Source organism: Teleopsis dalmanni, chromosome 2 (assembly GCF_002237135.1).
Source record: "Teleopsis dalmanni isolate 2A chromosome 2, ASM223713v2, whole genome shotgun sequence".
Taxonomy (NCBI): domain Eukaryota; kingdom Metazoa; phylum Arthropoda; class Insecta; order Diptera; family Diopsidae; genus Teleopsis; species Teleopsis dalmanni.
In genome coordinates, this window is record NC_051847.1 from 106,215,700 (window position 1) to 106,235,506 (window position 19,807).

Here is a 19,807-nt window from a genome sequence, read left to right on the forward strand (position 1 = left end):
ACCTCTCACAACACCGAAGCGACTTTTGCAAACAAAATATTTTGTACTCAAACCTGTACATGTTTATGCAATGATCAAGCAAAATTAAACGCTCTTACAATGTATAAATGTGCGGTCAGCAACTCCACCACATAGCGGCAGAAAATTGTGGGTGGTACTGCTAAAAGGGGGGAGACGGAAGTTAATTAAAATGTACGATGATATGAGCTGCAAACTTTAGTGAACACCTAACCGGTTCGACAAATCAATATGTTGGATTCATATGCACGAAGATGATATTCGAATAGAACAGAGTAATTACTCTCATACATTTCCCACTATATAAATCTCTCTAAATCTCATGTTACAAGCGTGAGCGTACGCACATTCGTGTATCTACTGTTGTGCACACCTAATGACAGAAATATAATAGACACCTAACAACTACAACAGCTAAGAGAACTAAATCGTTTGAGCTTTCATAGACAATTTTATTTAATTGTTTTTGCTAAGAATTTAACTTTTAAAATATATATACTTCTATGTATATAATAAATAATTTTAATTCTCGATGAACCAAAGAACTTTTTTGATGGATTTATATATTTTATTTGACATTTTGCAAATTATGTTAAGGTGTGCACCGCACACTTCCGCAACTTAGAGCAGTCGCCACTGCATGAAATGTAAATAGATCATCCTTGAAATAGGTCATGCTATATAATCTCAAACTTCACATGCAACCCGTAAAAAATCTTTCTTTTCAACCAACAATTTTCAGTATACTTTCAAAGAAGTGTACTTTTGGAGTCATCACGATAGAACGAAAAGTGAATATATCAAATTATATAGTATAAGATAAACTATTTCGTTTCGTTTATTGCAATTAATCAAAATCAAATTGTTTTAAAACTTTGTATCACTTTGATTGATTGCAATAAGTTAATCACGAGTTACTCGAAATTGATTTCGTCATTGTCATGTTGCAATGTTATTGCGTTACTCGGTTACCAAACTCGTCATCAAACTCGTTGCTCGTAATAATGAATACCGTTATTTTAAAATGAATATTCATTGTAAGTATCTATAATATATTACCGAATGCTGGTCTTATTTTTTCTGATCATTTACTTCTGCAAAATAATGGAGAAATCGATGTTCCTGTTCCGTTCATAGAATATGTCATGCAACAAAATTATCATATGCGTCATAACCCCAAAAAAATAATATCGTTATAGCAATGTTATTATATTTTTTTTTATTTTAAATTCAGCATCAGATCGGTAAATTCGAAAGAAGAAGCTTTTTTTTCTGACTCTTTCTTATAAGCGGAATAGTAAATGAAGTTTAATTTTTACTACATAAACTTAGATATAAACTACATATATAGAAAATTCTTATATAAAGTGCCATTACTTACCTTATATTTAAGTTACTTAGGAAAATAAAAATCCCAAACGCGTTTAGTAGTCTAAATAAAAGCAATGAACAATATTTAAGATATAAGAAATTTAAAATGAGAAGACGTCATAACGTTGAAATGAGTATTTTTAATAAAAATTGTAAATAATTAATCTTTCATAATACGCTATGAACCATTAAACGTCATCTATGTTATTATTGAGTCTAAATAAAGTAACAGTTCATAAGTCTTACCATTAAGAGTTGCAACAAAAACGATTTAATCAGAATAAGAAGATACTAAAAAACAATCTATATATGCTTTAAAAGTTTTCCAGTCTTCGTTTTTTAACAGAAATTATTCCGAAAAAAAATTGAATTTGCTCGAGAATTCCAATCGAATTTCAAATATATCGCAGACGTTAGCAGTTCATATAAGGTATTTAAATAAAATGTGGTCAAACATTATTAATAAAACACGTAGATAATTTTAATATTCCAGAAGTCTGCAATATTACTAAAATCTAAATGAAATCGAAAAACATGTGCGAAAACAATGTTTTGCATGGGTATGCTTTTCGGTAGTGATGAGAACAGTTGTCGTTTAGACAAAGGCCGCGTTATGCATACGATCAAATAATCGTCGATCACCACATTGTTTGTTGTTTTCAATGTAAATTAAAAGTATGGAAACCAACAAAAAATTTGGTGAACATTTGCTTATGAGTGTCGGAGAATTGCAATGAGTACTCAGCACTCGAATCATTGGCTGCATTTCACTTTGTGGCATGTTATGATTGCAGTCACGCACGGCAATGATTGTTGCTTTCAATGCAAAATGAAAATTTGAAACTGACAGCTCACCTCATTTCGCATTGAGAGCCGCAATGACTTAGAAATAAGTTCATGATCAGTTTCAACTGAAATGCTAGTAATATCATTCCAAATTGTATAAGTTAATAGCGATTTCTGTAAAGAATTCAATTCTAAAACGTTATTTTTTAAGTCTAAAGATGTTTCGTGCCATTTAATAAAACTAACTTTACGTTAGAATACTTACCAATAATAGCTTAAGTCTATAAATATACATATATCGTTGTAAATGTAAGACATATATCGCACATTATTATTTTTAAAATATATTGTACATACCCGTTTTCTATTTGCAAATGGAAACTAGACATTTTTGTTAAATACTCATAGACTATATACAATAAAAAAGTGTGAAATATAATAATAGAATAAGTTTAATTTGTAGCATATTCGTTCGTAAGTTTCTTTGTACATGCAATATTGATAGTTTTAAATACACAATCATTGCGAGGTATGAAATTAAATATAAATTGTGTTGTTAACATATATTTCAAAAACATTTGTAAAGAACACTAAACATTGAACACTAAACTAAGAATAAAAAATTTAAACGAATACTGTAAAAATTTTAATTTCTAAAATAATTTTAATATTTAAAATATATATAGTGTAATAAGTTTTGATAATTTTTTCATTGTAATATTTAAATTATTCGCAATGTTCGCATTTTTGTTTTAAAAATAATGAAATATTAAATAATGTAATACATATAACTTTAACACCCTATTAAAATAAATCATATCTAAATTACCGATAGCCTGCACCTACAAACGGCAAAAGATGAATTATTTACGACGTACACCAGAAAAATTTAAATAAATTATAAATACACTAGGAAACTTCTTGTTTTAATCCTGATTTGACTCTAAAATTTTTTGAGTCTTCAAGAATATGTTTAGCCTTACAACAACCTTCATAAGACATGCTATATATTAAATGTAAGAAACCAATTTGAAAGCGATCACATGTGCATCAAATATTTATTTATTTATTATTGTGATGATGCTTTAAAAACTATAAAATAAATTAATTTAGTATTATTACTTAAGATTTATTATTTTACTTACTTTGACAATAATAAAATGCACAATTACAACGACCAAAGAAACTTTAAGGAGCGGAGTTCTAACAATCTACCCCAAGCATCTTTTTAAGAAAAATACGAGTAGTCTTTACTAATCATGTGAATCACGTCACATGATTCCTTTCGGCCATGTATAGCGCGGAGAATTTGAGTTAACAATAATGACGATATTACCTTCTTCAATTGGTTTAACTTTTTCGATCCATTTCATCCGTCTTTTCATTGTTGCAACTCTTGTATCCATCTCTTCCAGAACCAGTCGTCTTTAGTATCAAATATTCCCGGAGGCTTGTTTCCGGAAAACGATCCCAAAAAAAAAATGTTAACAGAGTTAACGATTCTTCGCTTGCCATTTCAATCGGCAGATAAGTAAGGGGTCTGCTACTAACAAATGATTCCACTTCGCAGAACAAGTTATGCATCTTCTCATCGTTTATTATTGCTTTTCTTTATTAACGATTTAAAAATTATAGACAAAAATCGTTTTAATATGTTATTGCACCTAGTACAAATAACAAATAAGAGGTACTAATAAGCTGGTTTAGGTCTGCCACTGTTTTCCTTTTTAGCCGTCTGATAGTACAACTGCCTGTAGAAGACTGGATACTGTAACGTTGACATGTGTTTTTAAATAACAGCATATCTTTTAGCCACGTCGTCGACTGTTGACATGCCAAGGTTACGATGGAGATCATTGTTTCTAATGTAGTATGGAGCATTTACTATGTAACGTAGTACTTTATTTTGAAAGCGGTGGATAGTGGCAATGTGTTTCTTGCTGGTACAAGCCCAGAACAAAACTAAAGACGCGTCTCAAATAGCCCCTCTTAAGTTAACGTCAACCTCAACCTTCTCGCGGTATTCCCTGTTTTCACTAATGAGGCTCTAGCGACTCAGTATTTGGCGGGATATCTGAACTCTTCCATCTGGTGTCTAGAGGAAATGCTAGCTGCATATTGACTTCAAGGCAGAGTCGGAGGCCAAATGTTGTTCGACAATATGTTTGAAAGGTGGCAGCCCTACCACCGATCTTGGCGGATATGCGTTTATCACTGATGGCGGCTGAAACATATCAGATTCAAGTATTTACAAGAAAAAGAAACCGGTCTGATCAAAACAATACCGGTATCAAGACAAAACCATGAAATTTTTTGAGTTTCATTTTTAGAATTTGTTTACTCACTTCTTTTTCATGTTCGTCTTTTGAATATTTGTTTTAGCTCACTGACTTTCGTTGATTTGCACTTGGGCAGACTGATGCACAGAGAGTGTGCATTATTTTTGTCTGCCGTGAGGCCCAACAGAAAACTATTAAAAGTGTTATTTTTGTATGATTTCATGACTGTGTGTAATTTTTTAGTTACTCGGGTTAGTTGCGACTTTATTAATGGACATCTAGTTGCTTGCCAACGTTTCCGTGATTTTCGCTTCTCCGTGATCTTATTTGTGATGAAGGGCGGATATTTTTTATCATGTAGAGTTTGGAAATTTGGTGTTGATGTTCCACGCGGCCAACTGCAGTTGTGAGTGAAGTGAAATACCGTGTCATGCTCGCTGTTAACAATCTGATCAATGTAATCAATTATGTAAAACACCGACCTATTATTTCATTAACAATTTATTTACTATATAGATATTAGTATACAATCAATTTGTTATTATCTGTCTTAAAATCGATGCGCAACGTGTTTCAAACTTGTGTGCTTTCGATCCGTTTCTCCTTTGTACTGACATTCATATCAACTGTCAAGCTGCCTCGCAGGACTGCGTTCAGCTCAGTGTTGCTTTTTCTGTTACATTCCGCCCTCCTGTGAATCTTCGCAAGACTCACTAATCTGACAAGCGGCAAACTTGGTGGCTGGATGAGTTAAAAAACCATTCTTGGTCTGTACGCTGGCTGATCTAACCTGACCCGTCTTGGAAGGCAACAAGACGGGTCAACAATTCGGCCCATGAGCCATTGACCTCTTGGAAGCAGATTGTCAGAAATGATCACAAAATCCCTAATCCTAAGCGGCACCACCTCCTTACACCATTAAGGGCGTCAAAAAGTTGAGGAACTCCGTAGTCCACTGTTTCCATAAACGGCTGTTTATATCTTGGAGAATATGCCACTGTTTACCTAGGCCGATAGGTATAACGTCGTTATAGCGTGTTTGTGTACTATTGGCACAGCCTAACAAGAAATGATTTAGTGTTATTCGCTCCTGCTAGCTGTATGTCAAAGGACTATCTGTAATGTTAATGATGTTTTCAACTTCAATTAGTGCTGCCCTTAAAGTTTCCACCTTCGGTGCTTCTTCTTTGATTAACTTGAATAATAGGCATTTGAATATTCTTATAAGGCGCTCCCAGCAACCACCTACATTGGGATTCTGCGGACAATTGAATATCCATTCAATTTCAAGCTGAATGGCTTGCTCACGCATACCATTAATATCAAGAAACTGCTTAATACTGAAACAGCACCTAATTCCTTTTGCGCCTCAATAAAGTTGGTGCCTTTGTCACTACACATTCTGACTGGCATACCACGATGGTTAATAAAACTGCGAAAACATGCTAACAATGCATCTGTTGATAAGATCTCGGTGATGTCTATATGCACGACACGTACTGTTTTTTTTTATTATTTGAAACAAAATATGTACAATAATATAAATACATGTTTCATTTGACTACGACTAGTTCAAGTACAAAGAACTATCAAGCAGTTTTGTTATATTTCAGAATACATTTTAAAATTGTTAAATTGTCAAAGACTTAGTGGTAATAAAGTAGTAATCTAAATTATTATTAGACTACTAATTCGGGAGTAGAACTGAAGGCTTTGTTCGTTTAAGTCTCCTCAGCAGGCCAGATGTATTAGTCAGATGGTTGACTGTCTCGTTTCGATGCTGTTGTAATCATTTATGGTGCTTTACCGCGAATTTTTGAATTACTGCAGCCACAAAGTCCCGATGGAAGTCAGTATTCCTAATGAACCACGGAGCGTTGACTAAATTTCTTAAAACTTGGTTTTGGAAGTTTTGGATGATTTGAATAGAGGAATTTGGCGCACATTCCCATAACTAGATTCCATACATCCACACCGGAGCTAAGACTTGCTTATATACCATTAATTTGTTGTTCAGAGAGACGGTTGATTTTTTCTCAAGAAGCCAATATAAATTTTTGTATGTGGGTTCTAGTTCAACTCATTTTTTCTTTATATGGTCTTTCCATTTCAACTTTGCATCTAAGTTCATGCCAAGGTATTTAGCTGTGTTTGAGTATGGTATTCGATCACTGCACATAGTTATCAGCAAATAGTTGATTTTTTTGTTTGTAAAATTTACATGGATGGATTTTGCTTGGTTGAGTTTAATTTTCCATTTTTTAGTCCAACTCATAATTTGATCAATGGAATGTTGCGTTGCTTCTGTTGATTCGTTTATGGTCTTTCCAGTGGTAAGAATCGCTGTATCATCTGCAAACGTGGCAATGACACTTTCTGGTGGGACTTGAAAGTCAGGTGTGTAAATTAATTATAGAATTGGGCCAAGTATACTTCCCTGAGATACTCCGGCTTCAATTGGTTCAAGTGTTGAGGACGCACCTTCATATTTCACTATGAAGAATCGGTAAGATAAGTAGGACCACATAATTTCGGATGTCTGTTTCAAAAACCACTGTTTAATCTTATGCACAAGTGTCAAACCTTATCAAAGGCTTTCGATACGTCTAGGAAAACAGTATATATGGTGGGACGTTGGGAGAGCGCACTGTCCAACAAGTGGTCCCACTGAAGTGAAGGATTAGTCGAAGTAGACCACGAAAATACTTGGGTCCTTTTTCGGCCTTCGATTCTCGGATGTTGTTATTGAGTTAAAGCTAGGGTGGCTTCCGTTCGCATAACTACATCTTTTGTTAATGCAAGCCGCTCATTTAGCTTAAGGTTTCCTGCCAAGTCATCACCAACCCAATAGTGTCCCAAGACAGTCTTCCTTCTACTTGCCAGTGCTGGGCATTGGCACAATATATGCACCGCTGTTTCCTTTTCTTGTAGACATAGTCTGCAAGTATCTTCCTCAGCAAGAGTTATCTTTTTGAGGTGATACTTGAAGTTATCATGGTCCAGTAATTAGTGAGGTCAGCCAGCTTAGAGTGCTCCGTGAATAGCTAAGCACTTTTATCGCTTTCCTGGCCCACGGTTTCGGCAACATGAGTTTGGTCTGTTTACTAGTGCTCAACTCTCTCCATCTATTAAAATGAAGTGAGGTTATCCACTTATTCACATAGGCTGATGTCATGTTGTAACTTAGTGGTAGTTAGAGATTTCCCCTCCCTATAGGCATGTTGGCATATATTTAAAGGATGTTTCATTAGTGTGGTGCCTTCCAGATAGTCCACTATTACCTTTTCCATAGCTTTAAGCATGAAAGAGGTAAGGCTAACTGGCCTGAATGACTGTGTTTGTGTGTAGTCCTTCTTTTCTGGCTTTGAAAGAAAGGTCACCTTTGACTCTCTCCAATCCTTAGGGTCGTACCTTGTTGCCAGCGACGTCCTAAATATCTCCGTGAGCCTAACTGCGAGCAGATTAATTCCCTATCACAGGAGTGCTGGAAATATGCAATCTAACCATGGTGACTTAAATGGAGCGAATGTCAAGATGGCATTCCTAACTGCATTTATGGTCACTATCCTTTCTGCTTTCCTCTCTGTTCATTCCCCTTTTACGAAAAGGCCAGTGATCATCAAATTTGAAACTTCCTGGAAAATGGATCTCCATGAGAGTACTCAATGACTCTTCAACGGTCACCGTCATTGTACCATCCTTCTTTCGGATTAAACCAAGTCTTGAGACCGGATCTTTGGTGACCATATTTTGTAACCGACTTCAGAGATCCCCTTCATGCTCGAATAGAAATTCCGCCACGACTTCCGTTTCCGGTTGCGTAGTGCTTTCTTAAGTTTACGCTCTTTGGCCTTGTATAGATCCCATGATACTGAGTTCTTCTCCCTCATGTATTTATTAAAGGCTTTTCTTGTCTCCTTTTTTATTACATCAAAGTCCTAACTCCACCAGGGTGTCGAAGACTTTTCTGCAATGTTGGTTTGGGGACAAGCATTTTCAAATGCATTAATCATCGCATCAGTAATTGCTTTGACTTCTGTCTCAACATTCCATTTAGTCTTAAGTTTCCTCATCGGCCTGTTTTGTAATAATTCCTTCAGCAACGTCAAGTCCGTATTCTCAGGAATTCTTACTAGCCTCTGACTATTAGTGTGTTTTGAATGACAGAGTATTTCAAAATGTATAGCCCGATGATCCGACATTGTTAGCCTGTCAGCGACCCTCCATTTCTCAATTTTCTGCATCATTGCGCCTGAGCACAGGGTTAAGTCAATAACTTTTGACCTACGTGCGTCAACGAACGTAGGTTGTAACCCCCTGTTTACAATCATCAGATTGTATTTTTCAACACATTCGAGGAGAGATTCCCCTCTGTTGTTACTATCGCTGCTACCCCACACAATGTTGTGTGCGTTCGCATCGCATCCTATGACAATTTCTAGCTTTTTCATCCTACAATACTCCATCAGTCTGATTACCTCCTGACCGGGAGGCGGCTCAGCAGAGTCATATGGGAGATAGGCTGACGCCACGATAAAGGTTTTTGCATCACTCCCTACTCTTACCGTAGTAAGATCTGGTGAGCATAGATGCTGCAATTGGTAGCATTGTATCCCCTTTCTCACCATAATGCATGTCCTTATTTTTCCAGCTGTCTGTGGAAAGAACAGCGTGGCAACTGATGTACCGAGTCCTTAGACAGCGTTTTGAACAATCCAGGGCTCTTGAATCAATAGTATGTCCAACTTTTCTTCGTCAAAGTGTCGTAGGATCATTGGTGATACTGCTTTACTGTGATGAATATTCAGTTGTTCAACCTTTATGGTTTTCTGGTATGGGACCACCCACCGCCCGCCTAGAGTCGTAGACAAAAATAAGTATTCTCCTTTTGTTGCGCAACGCTGTTAGCGTATCAGCCGTCAGTTTAGCTTCAGGCAAAAGGCCTTCCAACTTAGTTACCGTGCTGCCTTTGCCTTTGATTGTTGGTTCTTACACTTAATGGTAATGTACCCATCCTCAAGGCGAGTGTTGCCAACAATACGTCTAGGAATACTGCAGTGCAAATTTTTTGTTCTTCAAGTGCTCTTTCAATTTTGTCGCATATTCTGTGTATTTGTTCTACAGTAGAATGTTTTTTTCGGAACCCAAACTGATGACTCAGAACGATTTGATTTTCTGTTAGAACATTCTGCATTCTATTAAGGAGAATTCCGAATAAATTGGACGATACGATCATGAGCAGGTTTTCCTTGTTTGTGTACCATAAGTATTTCCGCTATTTTCCAATAAATTGGGAAGTGTCTTAAGCGCAGAGCTGCATTAATTATTTTGCATAGTTTGATTATTCCTTTGTTAGGAAATTGGTTTAAGATCTCAGCGGCTATCTGATCCCAACCAGGAGCCTTTTTTAGTTTCATGTTTCTTATTTCATTTCTTATTTTCCTTGCGAAGTTGGTTGTATTGCTTCGTTTAATGCATTTAAGTTAGAAGTAGGAAGATTATTTCCAACATCATTTAGTGGGAATGTTGCTTTAAGAAATTTTACGAATTAATTTGCTTTTTCTTCATCACTTTTGGGCCATGTTGTACCATCTACTTTAATAGGAGGATTATGTTTTATAGGTTGTTTTACTGCTTTCACGGCTTTCCACAGTGAGTAATCTGTGCGTTTCTCATAGGAAGGGCTTTTAAGATTCTGTTGTATCTTATCGTTTTTAACATTATTGATAAGTTTTCGTAGTTGTGCAGTTTTCCTATTTAATTTCGTTTTATCAGTTGGTGATCGTGTTTGTTGCCATTGTCCTTTGGTTTCACATTGAATGAAGATTGGTTTATTAACTATACCGATGTAATTTTTCCTAAAGAAAGTCGTTGGTTATTATCTTTGGGAAAAAAATTTGCTCTACCTGTGAATAAAAATAATTTCTCAAAACTACATTTCATAGCAGACGTAGAACAAGGCATTCAAAACATGAAAAATGAAAAATTGAAGGAACTCACTAGAACCAAAACAGCTAATAATTTAATAAATTTTAATCATCAACATAAAAATAACAATAGAGAAAAATTCATTCTAAAAGCATATGATAACACTCAAAAAATAGTTAACAAACACAAAAATGATATTCTCATTATGGAATCGGATAAAGGTCAAAAAACAGTAGTGATGTACAAACGTGATTATTTGCATAAAATGACATCATTACTAGATGACAGAAACACGTATAAAACATTACGCACAGATCCAACTAATAAATTGATAACTACTAATAACAACATAATAACAGATCTTTACAAACAGAAACTAATAACAATACAGCAAAAAAAACAACTGCTATGCAGTACAGCTAACGCTCCTAGACTATATGGATTACCCAAAATTCATAAGTCTAATGTACCCCTCAGACCAATAGCGGACTCCACAATGGTTCCTTGTTATAAACTGTCAAAATATGTTGGAAAAGAAATTCTAAAACCACTTATATCGTCAGATTACAATATAAAAAATTCCAGTGAATTACTTGAGAAATTAAAACACATTAAATTGGAAGACAACGAAATATTAATTTCATTTGACGTAATTTCATTGTTTACAAATATACCTACAAACCTGGCTACTAAAATCATCTTAGAAAAATGGGATATTATTAAAAATACAACTAACATCTCCAAGGCCAAATTTTCGAGAATTCTTGACTTTTGTCTTAAAGACAATAATTACCTCATTTTTGACGATCAGATATACCAACAGGTGTTTGGTATGCCTATGGGAAATCCATTATCTCCTACTATCGCGGACATAGTACTTGATAAGCTACTTGACGAAGCCATAGCTGAACTCAAGACTATGGGCATAACTTTTAAATTTATTACCAAATATGTTGATGACATATTTGCGGTTATCAAAAAATTTGACAAGGAAATTATTCTGACAACATTAAATAATTTTCACCCAAAAATCAAGTTTACATATGAAGAGGAACTGGACCATAAACTTCCATATCTCGACATTGAAATTATTAAACGAGATAATAATTTAATTTTCAATTGGTACAGTAAAGATATATCTTCAGGACGACTTATCAATTTTCACTCTTCACAACCTATGAGCCAAAAACTAGGTACTGTGAAGAATTTCATCAAAAAGGTATTAGATAGTAGTGACCAAATGTTTAAACAACAAAATATTGACAAAATTTACAAGACTCTATTGAATAATAATTATCCATACAGACTAATTAACAATTTAATCAAACAACAGAACATAAGTTACAATAAAAATATTCAAAATAGCAATAACCAAATTCCAAAACAATATTTTTCGTTACCCTATGTACCGAAATTATCTAATAATAGAAATTTGACCACAAATCTTAAACAAGACAACATTTTTTGTGCTTATAAACCCAATCTAACTATCCATAAAATTTTCTCTAACAACAAAAACAAAATTAATAAGCTGCAACAAAATAATGTGGTATATCAAATAAATTGCAACGGAAATAAAGAAGGGAGTTGCAAAGAGATTTATATTGGTACAACAAAGAGATCACTCAACACCAGAATAGCTGAGCACATGTCGGACATCAACAAGAACAAAAACAATACAGCTCTATCTCAGCATTGCACCGAGAGACAACATAAACCGGATTTCGACAATGTAGTAATATTGGACAAAGAGAAATCTTGGAAAAAACGGTACACTCTCGAAAGCTTAAGAATTCAAGAGAAAATTAACTTAATTATGAACATCAAAGAAGATACGGAGAATATAAGCTCTAATTACATTGCTGCTCTAATATAAACAAATCGGAAAGTGGCGGTAACTTTTATAAAACTTTTAATATTTACTCCTAACTTATAATTTTTTATTTACAAAAAGTGATTTAACTTAATTTCAATTCTAACTATTGGTAATTATTATTATTTAATAATTCTAAAATCCTGAATGGATAATTATTACTTTTAATTGTTTGGTTATTATTGTTGTTGTTAGTTATTTTGTGTACATGTCTCTCTGTTTATACAATATCACAAATTATATTATATATATATTTTCACATTGTGTTATAAAAATTAAAAATAAAAATCATAATTATTAAATAAAAAATATTTTAGATACCCCTGAAGATGTTGGAAAATAACCAACGAAACGTCGGGTGAGGAATGAATTTATTTTTAAATTTAGAAAGGAAGTTGACCCATTAACGGTGACACTAGCTTAGCAGCTTCAAGGCGGCATACCATACAATTGCGCTGGATTGATTTTAAAAGTGACTTGGCACCAATTATCCAGAACTTTTGGCGTACGGCGTTGATAATTGTAGTTTAATTTTTATATTTGTAGACAACACGATAGTGTTTCATTATTAGTTTGGAGATGACGCATCACGTCGGCAATCACGTCGGCATCACGTCGGCAATCACGTTCGGCAATATAATAGAACCTCGAACTTCAAGAGGCAGATATATAGCTTCGTCTAGGCGACCACGAATAATTTCTTCGTTGTCGACGTATGGCGTTAATTTGTATAGCTTGCATTTTTTGGAAAGAGGTTGTTGAAGCTTGAATAGACTCTTTTCCTCCAAAAAACAATCCTCCTGTACCAGTTGCATTATAAATTTTTCGGCTTCATTGATTTCACTAAGTAATAACGGTGGCAACGACTGCAAATTATCACACTCTTCTATAAATAATGGATCCCGTTTTCTACGGAATATTTGAACAGCTCTAAGGAATTAAGCAACATAACGTTTAAGTCTAAAAAGGAAACTGAAACAGTTAAATTCTATCAAGGTTTCACTGGCCTGATATTGTAGTAGTATCGGTGTCGTAATCTCTTCTTCTGGCGTGTCAGTATGAAACGAAAATGTAGCAATTGGCCAGCTATTTTGTTCTTGACATAAAAAGGTTGGCCCTTTCAACCAAATGTTGTCATTGTTTATTTTAGCCACCTCTTTGGCCCTTGTTGCAGCGTCAAAAGGGTTCATTTTAGTTGACACCCATCTCCATTAGTCTTCTTTCGTATAGGTCAATCTCTCAGCTATACGATGCACAACAAATGATTTAAATCGACGATTTCTTGCATTTATCCAACAAAGAACTGTTTTAGAATCAGTCCATACGGTTTACTATACGGCTTATGTTTATTTTATGTCTGTCCACCACCAGCGTTGATAATCGAGTAGCCAAGACTGCAGCCTGCAGTTCCAACCTTGGAATAAATAGGAGTTTCTGTGAGAGTCTTACCACAGACAAAAACTACATCGACTGCATATTGATGTTTATGCTATCAATCATTTGTCAATTTAAACAGATGACCTCTGCACTTTCACCCACATTCATGACGATCTGTATATTTAACGAATTTGATGAAAAATTACGAAGTTCAAAGCCAATGTTTTGCATTACTTTGCACCACTTGCAGACAAATTTGTAGAGCGTGCTCTTCTATATCGAAACTGACAACGGAAATGTCTACCGCTTTCGGATATTGACTGCTATAACTTTTGGCATTATGTTTCTTAACAAATTCAGCGCAACAAGGCTGACGTCATGACATATTGTTTGATCGGTGTCATTTCGCAACCGCTTCTCCATAAGAATCTTTATGACATTCTGGTCGGCTTGTCGTATTTTAACCTCAGAAAACCTTTCTTTTATATCTGCAGCAACAGCAATACAATTTTGACGTAGTTTGAAAAGTATTCCTATTAATGGCTTAACCTTTTCTGGTCCCTTCAATAAAGCTGAGTTGAAAAATTGTATATCAATAGTGGCGGCGGCATCGAAAACAATTCTCAATTTGTCGGGCTTATGCGGGTTCTGCACAGAAAAATGCGGCAGACACCACAACGGCTTTGTGATATCTCCAATTTCATCTTGTGTGACTTTCCTGGCGTAACCTTTGGCGATGTATTTGTTAATATTGTCTTATATCGTTCTGCGAATTTGACATTATTTCTCATTTTAGCTTCAATTCCCTGCAAACGTTTGACAGTCATAGCGTAGCTTACAGGCAATATTGGTGTATTTTTCTCTATGTTTTGCTTTTCAGTGTTACTTTTTTTGTTACCATCAATCTTGCGCATATGTTTAAGCTGCAGCTGAAAATATTTCCAGTCGGTAAATATATTTACTAACTTGGATGTGTTCTGATTTTTTGTTGGATTTTGTGAAACTATCAGCAGCACTGGTGAATAATCCGAGCTAAAGTCGAAGTTTTCTGCGCTGGTTAGGTGAGATGCTGAAATGTTTTTGTAGACAAAGAAGTCGATAAAGTCTAGAACTTTGCTAGTATCCGACGGCCAGTACGTTGGTTTACCAGTTGAAATTGAATTGCAAGCTGCGAGTTGCATGGCTTTGTACATTTCTCTTCCTTTCGTTGTAGTAAGTCTTGAGCCCCAAAACATATTTTTTGGGTTGAACTCTCCTTCAATTATGAAATGACCTTGAAACCGGTTAAAAAGAGATAAGTAGTCTGCGCACTTCAACTGATGCTGGAACGACTATATAAAGCAGTTAAGACTAGCGGCCGATTAAAGGTTTCCACGGAAACAGAAATAGCTTGAAATACATTTGTGCTAAATTTTTTTAGCAAGTGATGTTTTATAGAGTTTCTAATTATGACTATGGTATAGAGTACAATTTTTAATCGTTATATGCGATTGCTTCGTGAAATGAGTTTCAACAATTAGACAGATGTCAGTGTTTTCACTATTTAATAAGACTTCGAGTTCATTTTTATGGTTTGTTAAGTCATTCGCATTCCATAATAACAGTTTCAAATGATTAGTCATAATCTAAAAATTGCATATTGTGCTCTAGCGCGCTCAGAGGTTTTTCGAGGATTTTAAATGCCTCCTCTTGTAGATTAAGATTTGTTAAGATAATTGACAACACGTTGTTGCTATGTGTGTCAATACTTTAAATTGGTCCCTTCACTGTTTGGGCGTAAGTAAATTTTGGATTTATTTTTTGTTATAGCAACTTGATTATTTTCATCAGCCTTTTGTTATCAGTTTTGTTTTTCAATTTCATTTTTTGTAGTTCACTAGGTACGGTTCCCACAATTGCAGAATTTAGGCTTATCGGATACTTTGTTTTGGCACTCAGAAGTGAAATGTTTGCCGGTGCATTTAACACATCTTGGAGAATTTCAAAGAAATTTTTTGTGTTGCGAAAGGATTGATATTTTTTATATTGAGGAATTGAGTTTGACGGTTTTATTGGTTCAATCTTTATAATTGTATTAAAAAGACAAAAACGTGGTGAGTATCGATATTATGTTCGTAAGCTTTTTCCAGGACTTGTCACAGTGTATATATCTGATCAACGGTGGAGCAAGCTCAATCATTGTGTCGGCATGTGGCTTCAACCTTTCACAAAGTACAGTTGACAGAGTTGACAGGTCCTTGTACGCGACAGGTATTAGGTTGATCCTGCGATAGCTGACACAAATCGCCGGGTCACCTTTTTTTAATGCAGGGCTGATAAATTGATGCATGCATCCTATCATCATATCACCGCCGGTCACCGGTAGGCCATCTGTGCCTGCGCTGTTTGTCCCTAATTCGCTGTATAGCTATATGCACTTTAATATGGCTAGGTGGTGAAATTTGAATACTATCATTGGGGACTCCGTGAGCATTTCTCCAAGGGCGGACAATTTTTAGAGATATGTCCCCATTGTCTACCGGGATTACCGAGATGGGAGGTGTTAAATGTTATATTATATTATCATGGTTTTTATGTAGTATATAGCATTAGTAATTTTGTTATACAATATATTTTGTTGTAAATAATAATTTTGTCAATGAAATGCCCAAAACACTTCACACGCTTTTGTTGCACATGAGAGCATAAACGTCAAATTTCGTCTGCAAGAAAATGAACACTTACAATATGTAACAAGTTCTTTGTCGAGCATTTATGGGCAAAGTTATTTTAGCTGTTATAGTTGCTGTAAATCAGATATTAATTTTTAAATGAGAGGCACAATTTAATTTATGCGAAACCATATTCGACATTGGTTCTCTTTTCTTTTGTATTCGTTTTTTAGATTTAGTTCATATTTATATCATACAAGCACCTAATTACTGGATTTAAGTGTTCAGTAATTTTTGATAGAATCAACTTAATTAATGGATTCACGAATTCAGTATTTACGAACCTTTTGATTCTAACCATAAGGGTTGATTATTTAAACGGCTAAAAAGTGGTCAAGTTTTTTTTGTGTACGGCAACGTACGTTGTTGGCGGTACTATGCTGCATCCGTATCTTGGCTGCAACAGGATTGTGGTCTGAGTCGATATTGGCTCAAGTTAGATTACCTAACATAACAATTCCAAAGTTTGACGGAACGTATACCAAGTGGATAGAGTTCGACAACTTGTTCATAGAAATGATCCACAACACTCAGTTGCCAGATGCACAGAAGATGTGGTATTTAAAAAATTATTTAACTGGAGATGCAACAGTATTTAAAACATCATTTAACTGGAGATGCAACAGGATTAGTAGCAAATCTCGCTCTAACCAATCAAAACTATGCAACAGCATGACAGATACTAAAGGAACATTATGACAATAAAAGAATCATCAGCGAATGACATTCGGATTATACATGACTGTACACTGGAAGGTGTACTAACCCAAAAATTGGATAAACAAACTAGGCTATTATATGAACAGTCTCTAGCGCATCCTCGTGAATTACAATCAATAGATGAGTTCCTGCTATTTTTGGAAAAGCTGAAACCGCTCATTGGAAACTGTTGTAATAATCAAATTTTTTTATCTAAATAAAACTGATGTTACAGTAATAAGAACCTAGAATAGACAAAATATTAAAATTATGTAATGGTTAATACTTCACTAATATTACCTCAAAATATCACGGCCAGTCCACAATATTGATTTCAACGGAACCCTGCTATTGTATAAATGGAAAAATAGTTGTAGTCATGCAATGGCACATAATAAAGAAAATAAAATGAAATGAAGTTGAAGATTTATTAATATTTAATGCATTTATTATAAGCTGACGTAATAAAACTCACACCTCTAGCACGCTTCTGAAATACCTTAAAATGTTCTGAAATTAAATTCATAATAAATGTGGAAATATATTTAAATAAATGAATAATATACATACCTCAATTACTTACTAGTTAAAGATTCATATTTAAATATAAATCTTATTAAAATAAAAAGGAAAAAAAGAACCCTCATTCCGGACACTTAGTTAAACAAATACAAAAACGAACACGTTGATAATTTTTGTAATTTTTGTAACAAAGTGATAATTACTAAAATTATTTATAAAGAGGATACAGACAAGGCATTTGTGGAACTCTATGATCGGTACCATATAGTTTTTAATTTAAAGAAATAGTTATTTTTTAAAGAAAGAAATTAAAAGTTCACAATCTTTAAATTCACGACATTGGCAAATATCGAAAATACAGCTCAAACAACGAACCAGCAAATGGCAGCCATATTACTTGGGGCAAGAAAACCAGAACGGCAGAAATTCACAAAATGTTAAATTTCAAAAATTTATTTTTATTATCATTGGATTTGTCAGATATAATTACATATATTTAAATAGGAAAAAAAAAATATTTATCCCTTAATCATTTTTTTTATTATAAAAAGCATAACAGAGAAATAGGGCATTAAATTAGATTAATGTAATTGAATTCGTTTTTTATTCCGAGATAAATTTTATGCTATTAAAACAAAAACAAATTCTTCTCAAAAAAAAAATCAGATATATATATTCACATAAGAGATACTTGTTGAAACTTAGATTGCAAGTAAGGTATTAAATTTAGTTAAGTCAACTGAGTTAAATTTTTTTTGTTTTTTTTATTTTTTTTTATTATTTAATCAATTAGATATAAGTTCGTTAACCATTAATTTGTTTTAAAAAAAAAAAATATTTAATCAGAAAGATATATACAATAGTTATTGGCTGTAAATGCATATCAATTATCCAAAAGTCATGCTGCTTTTTTTCCTTTTTTTGTTTTAACTAATAAATTATAATTTCACCTTTAGCAGTGGACAACAGTGAGCGGATGACGTCATCACAAGAGCTGCAGTGAGTACCTGTATCTTTTTGGTATGAATAAGTAAATATTAGGTAAAGAAAGAAAAATTTAGAACAAAACTAGAAAGGAAAACAACATTAGACGACAAGAAATAGAAGTGCATCCAAAAATAAACTTTAACATTTTTTATTTTCGATGCTAACGAAGAAAATATTGGATTTGTTGAAATTTGTTTCTTTATAATTAATGGATTTATATGATGTAATAGTTAGTGTATAGTTGTAGATTTTTTTTATTACATTTAATAAACCAAATAATTCATTGCTCAATAAATGTCCATTGAAATCAAAATTTCAAAATTTTCTAGTCAAGGTTTCTTATTGTTCTTTTTTTTTGGTAAGACTTGTATTGAACCCTGGTATACGCTGAGTATACCCCAGTCTGGGGAAAGGCCAGGCAAAGGTTTTTACACTGTCAATGCAAATTCACTAGCAGCCAAAGTAGTGACAGCAACAGTAACTACAAACAATACAGTATCTTGCAGAATATGTCATCTCAATGGTCATCCAATCTACCAGTGTAACAAGTCTTTGGAATCATCAGTTCCTAATCATATCTCCGCAGTACAACGGTTGAAATTATGTTTCAATTGCCTAAGTAGCTGACATAGAACCAGTGATTACAAAAGCAGGCATTGCGATAAATGTAATAAACCGCACAACACGTTACTCCATCTTCAGCCCAATACAAAAGAGCCAACGATTGGTTTAGGTGAAATCACTAATATCAACGCTACTTCATCCAAGAAGACCACTTCCTCCAACAAAGAAGAAGCTACTGCTGTATTAACTACAGCACTGTCAACAAAAGCATATGTGTTGCTTGGGACCGCCAAGGTCAATATTACTACAAATACTGGCGAAGCAATTGAATGCAGGGCTATTCTGGATTCAGGTTCTCAAGTGAACTTAATAATATGGATCAAAGGAATTGGCACAGCTAAGAGAGCAGCAAACTATCAAGTCACTGCCAACATTTCATCACGTACCAGTAATTTCAATATAAAGATGAAAGCATTTGTGGTGCCAAACATTTTTTGGCCTCAACCAAACATATCATTCAAAACATCTCAGTGGCCGATTCCCAAAAAAATCAAACTCGCCGATTCCAATTTTAACGTGAACGGTGAGGTTTGACTTTTTGATAGGTGCCGAATATTTCCATTCGCTATTATCAATAGGTCAAATTCGGATGTGTGGCGCATTAGGTGCATGTAATCAGGGTACAATTACAT

The 19,807-nt window shown here is 34.3% G+C and overlaps 1 protein-coding gene and 1 long non-coding RNA gene across 2 annotated transcripts; both read left to right on the plus strand.

Annotated features, from left to right (window-relative positions):
- Nucleotides 1-1,598: 1,598 nt before the first annotated feature.
- Nucleotides 1,599-2,064, plus strand: LOC119681078. Its single transcript, XR_005252504.1, has 2 exons — nucleotides 1,599-1,819; nucleotides 1,883-2,064. It is a non-coding gene; the product is annotated as an uncharacterized LOC119681078 (long non-coding RNA).
- An 8,523-nt stretch (nucleotides 2,065-10,587) lies between these two features.
- On the plus strand, nucleotides 10,588-11,696 carry LOC119675315. Its single transcript, XM_038086511.1, has 2 exons — nucleotides 10,588-11,601; nucleotides 11,688-11,696. The coding sequence occupies exons 1-2, from the start codon at nucleotides 10,588-10,590 to the stop codon at nucleotides 11,694-11,696; spliced, it is 1,023 nt and encodes a 340-aa protein (XP_037942439.1).
- Nucleotides 11,697-19,807: the final 8,111 nt, after the last annotated feature.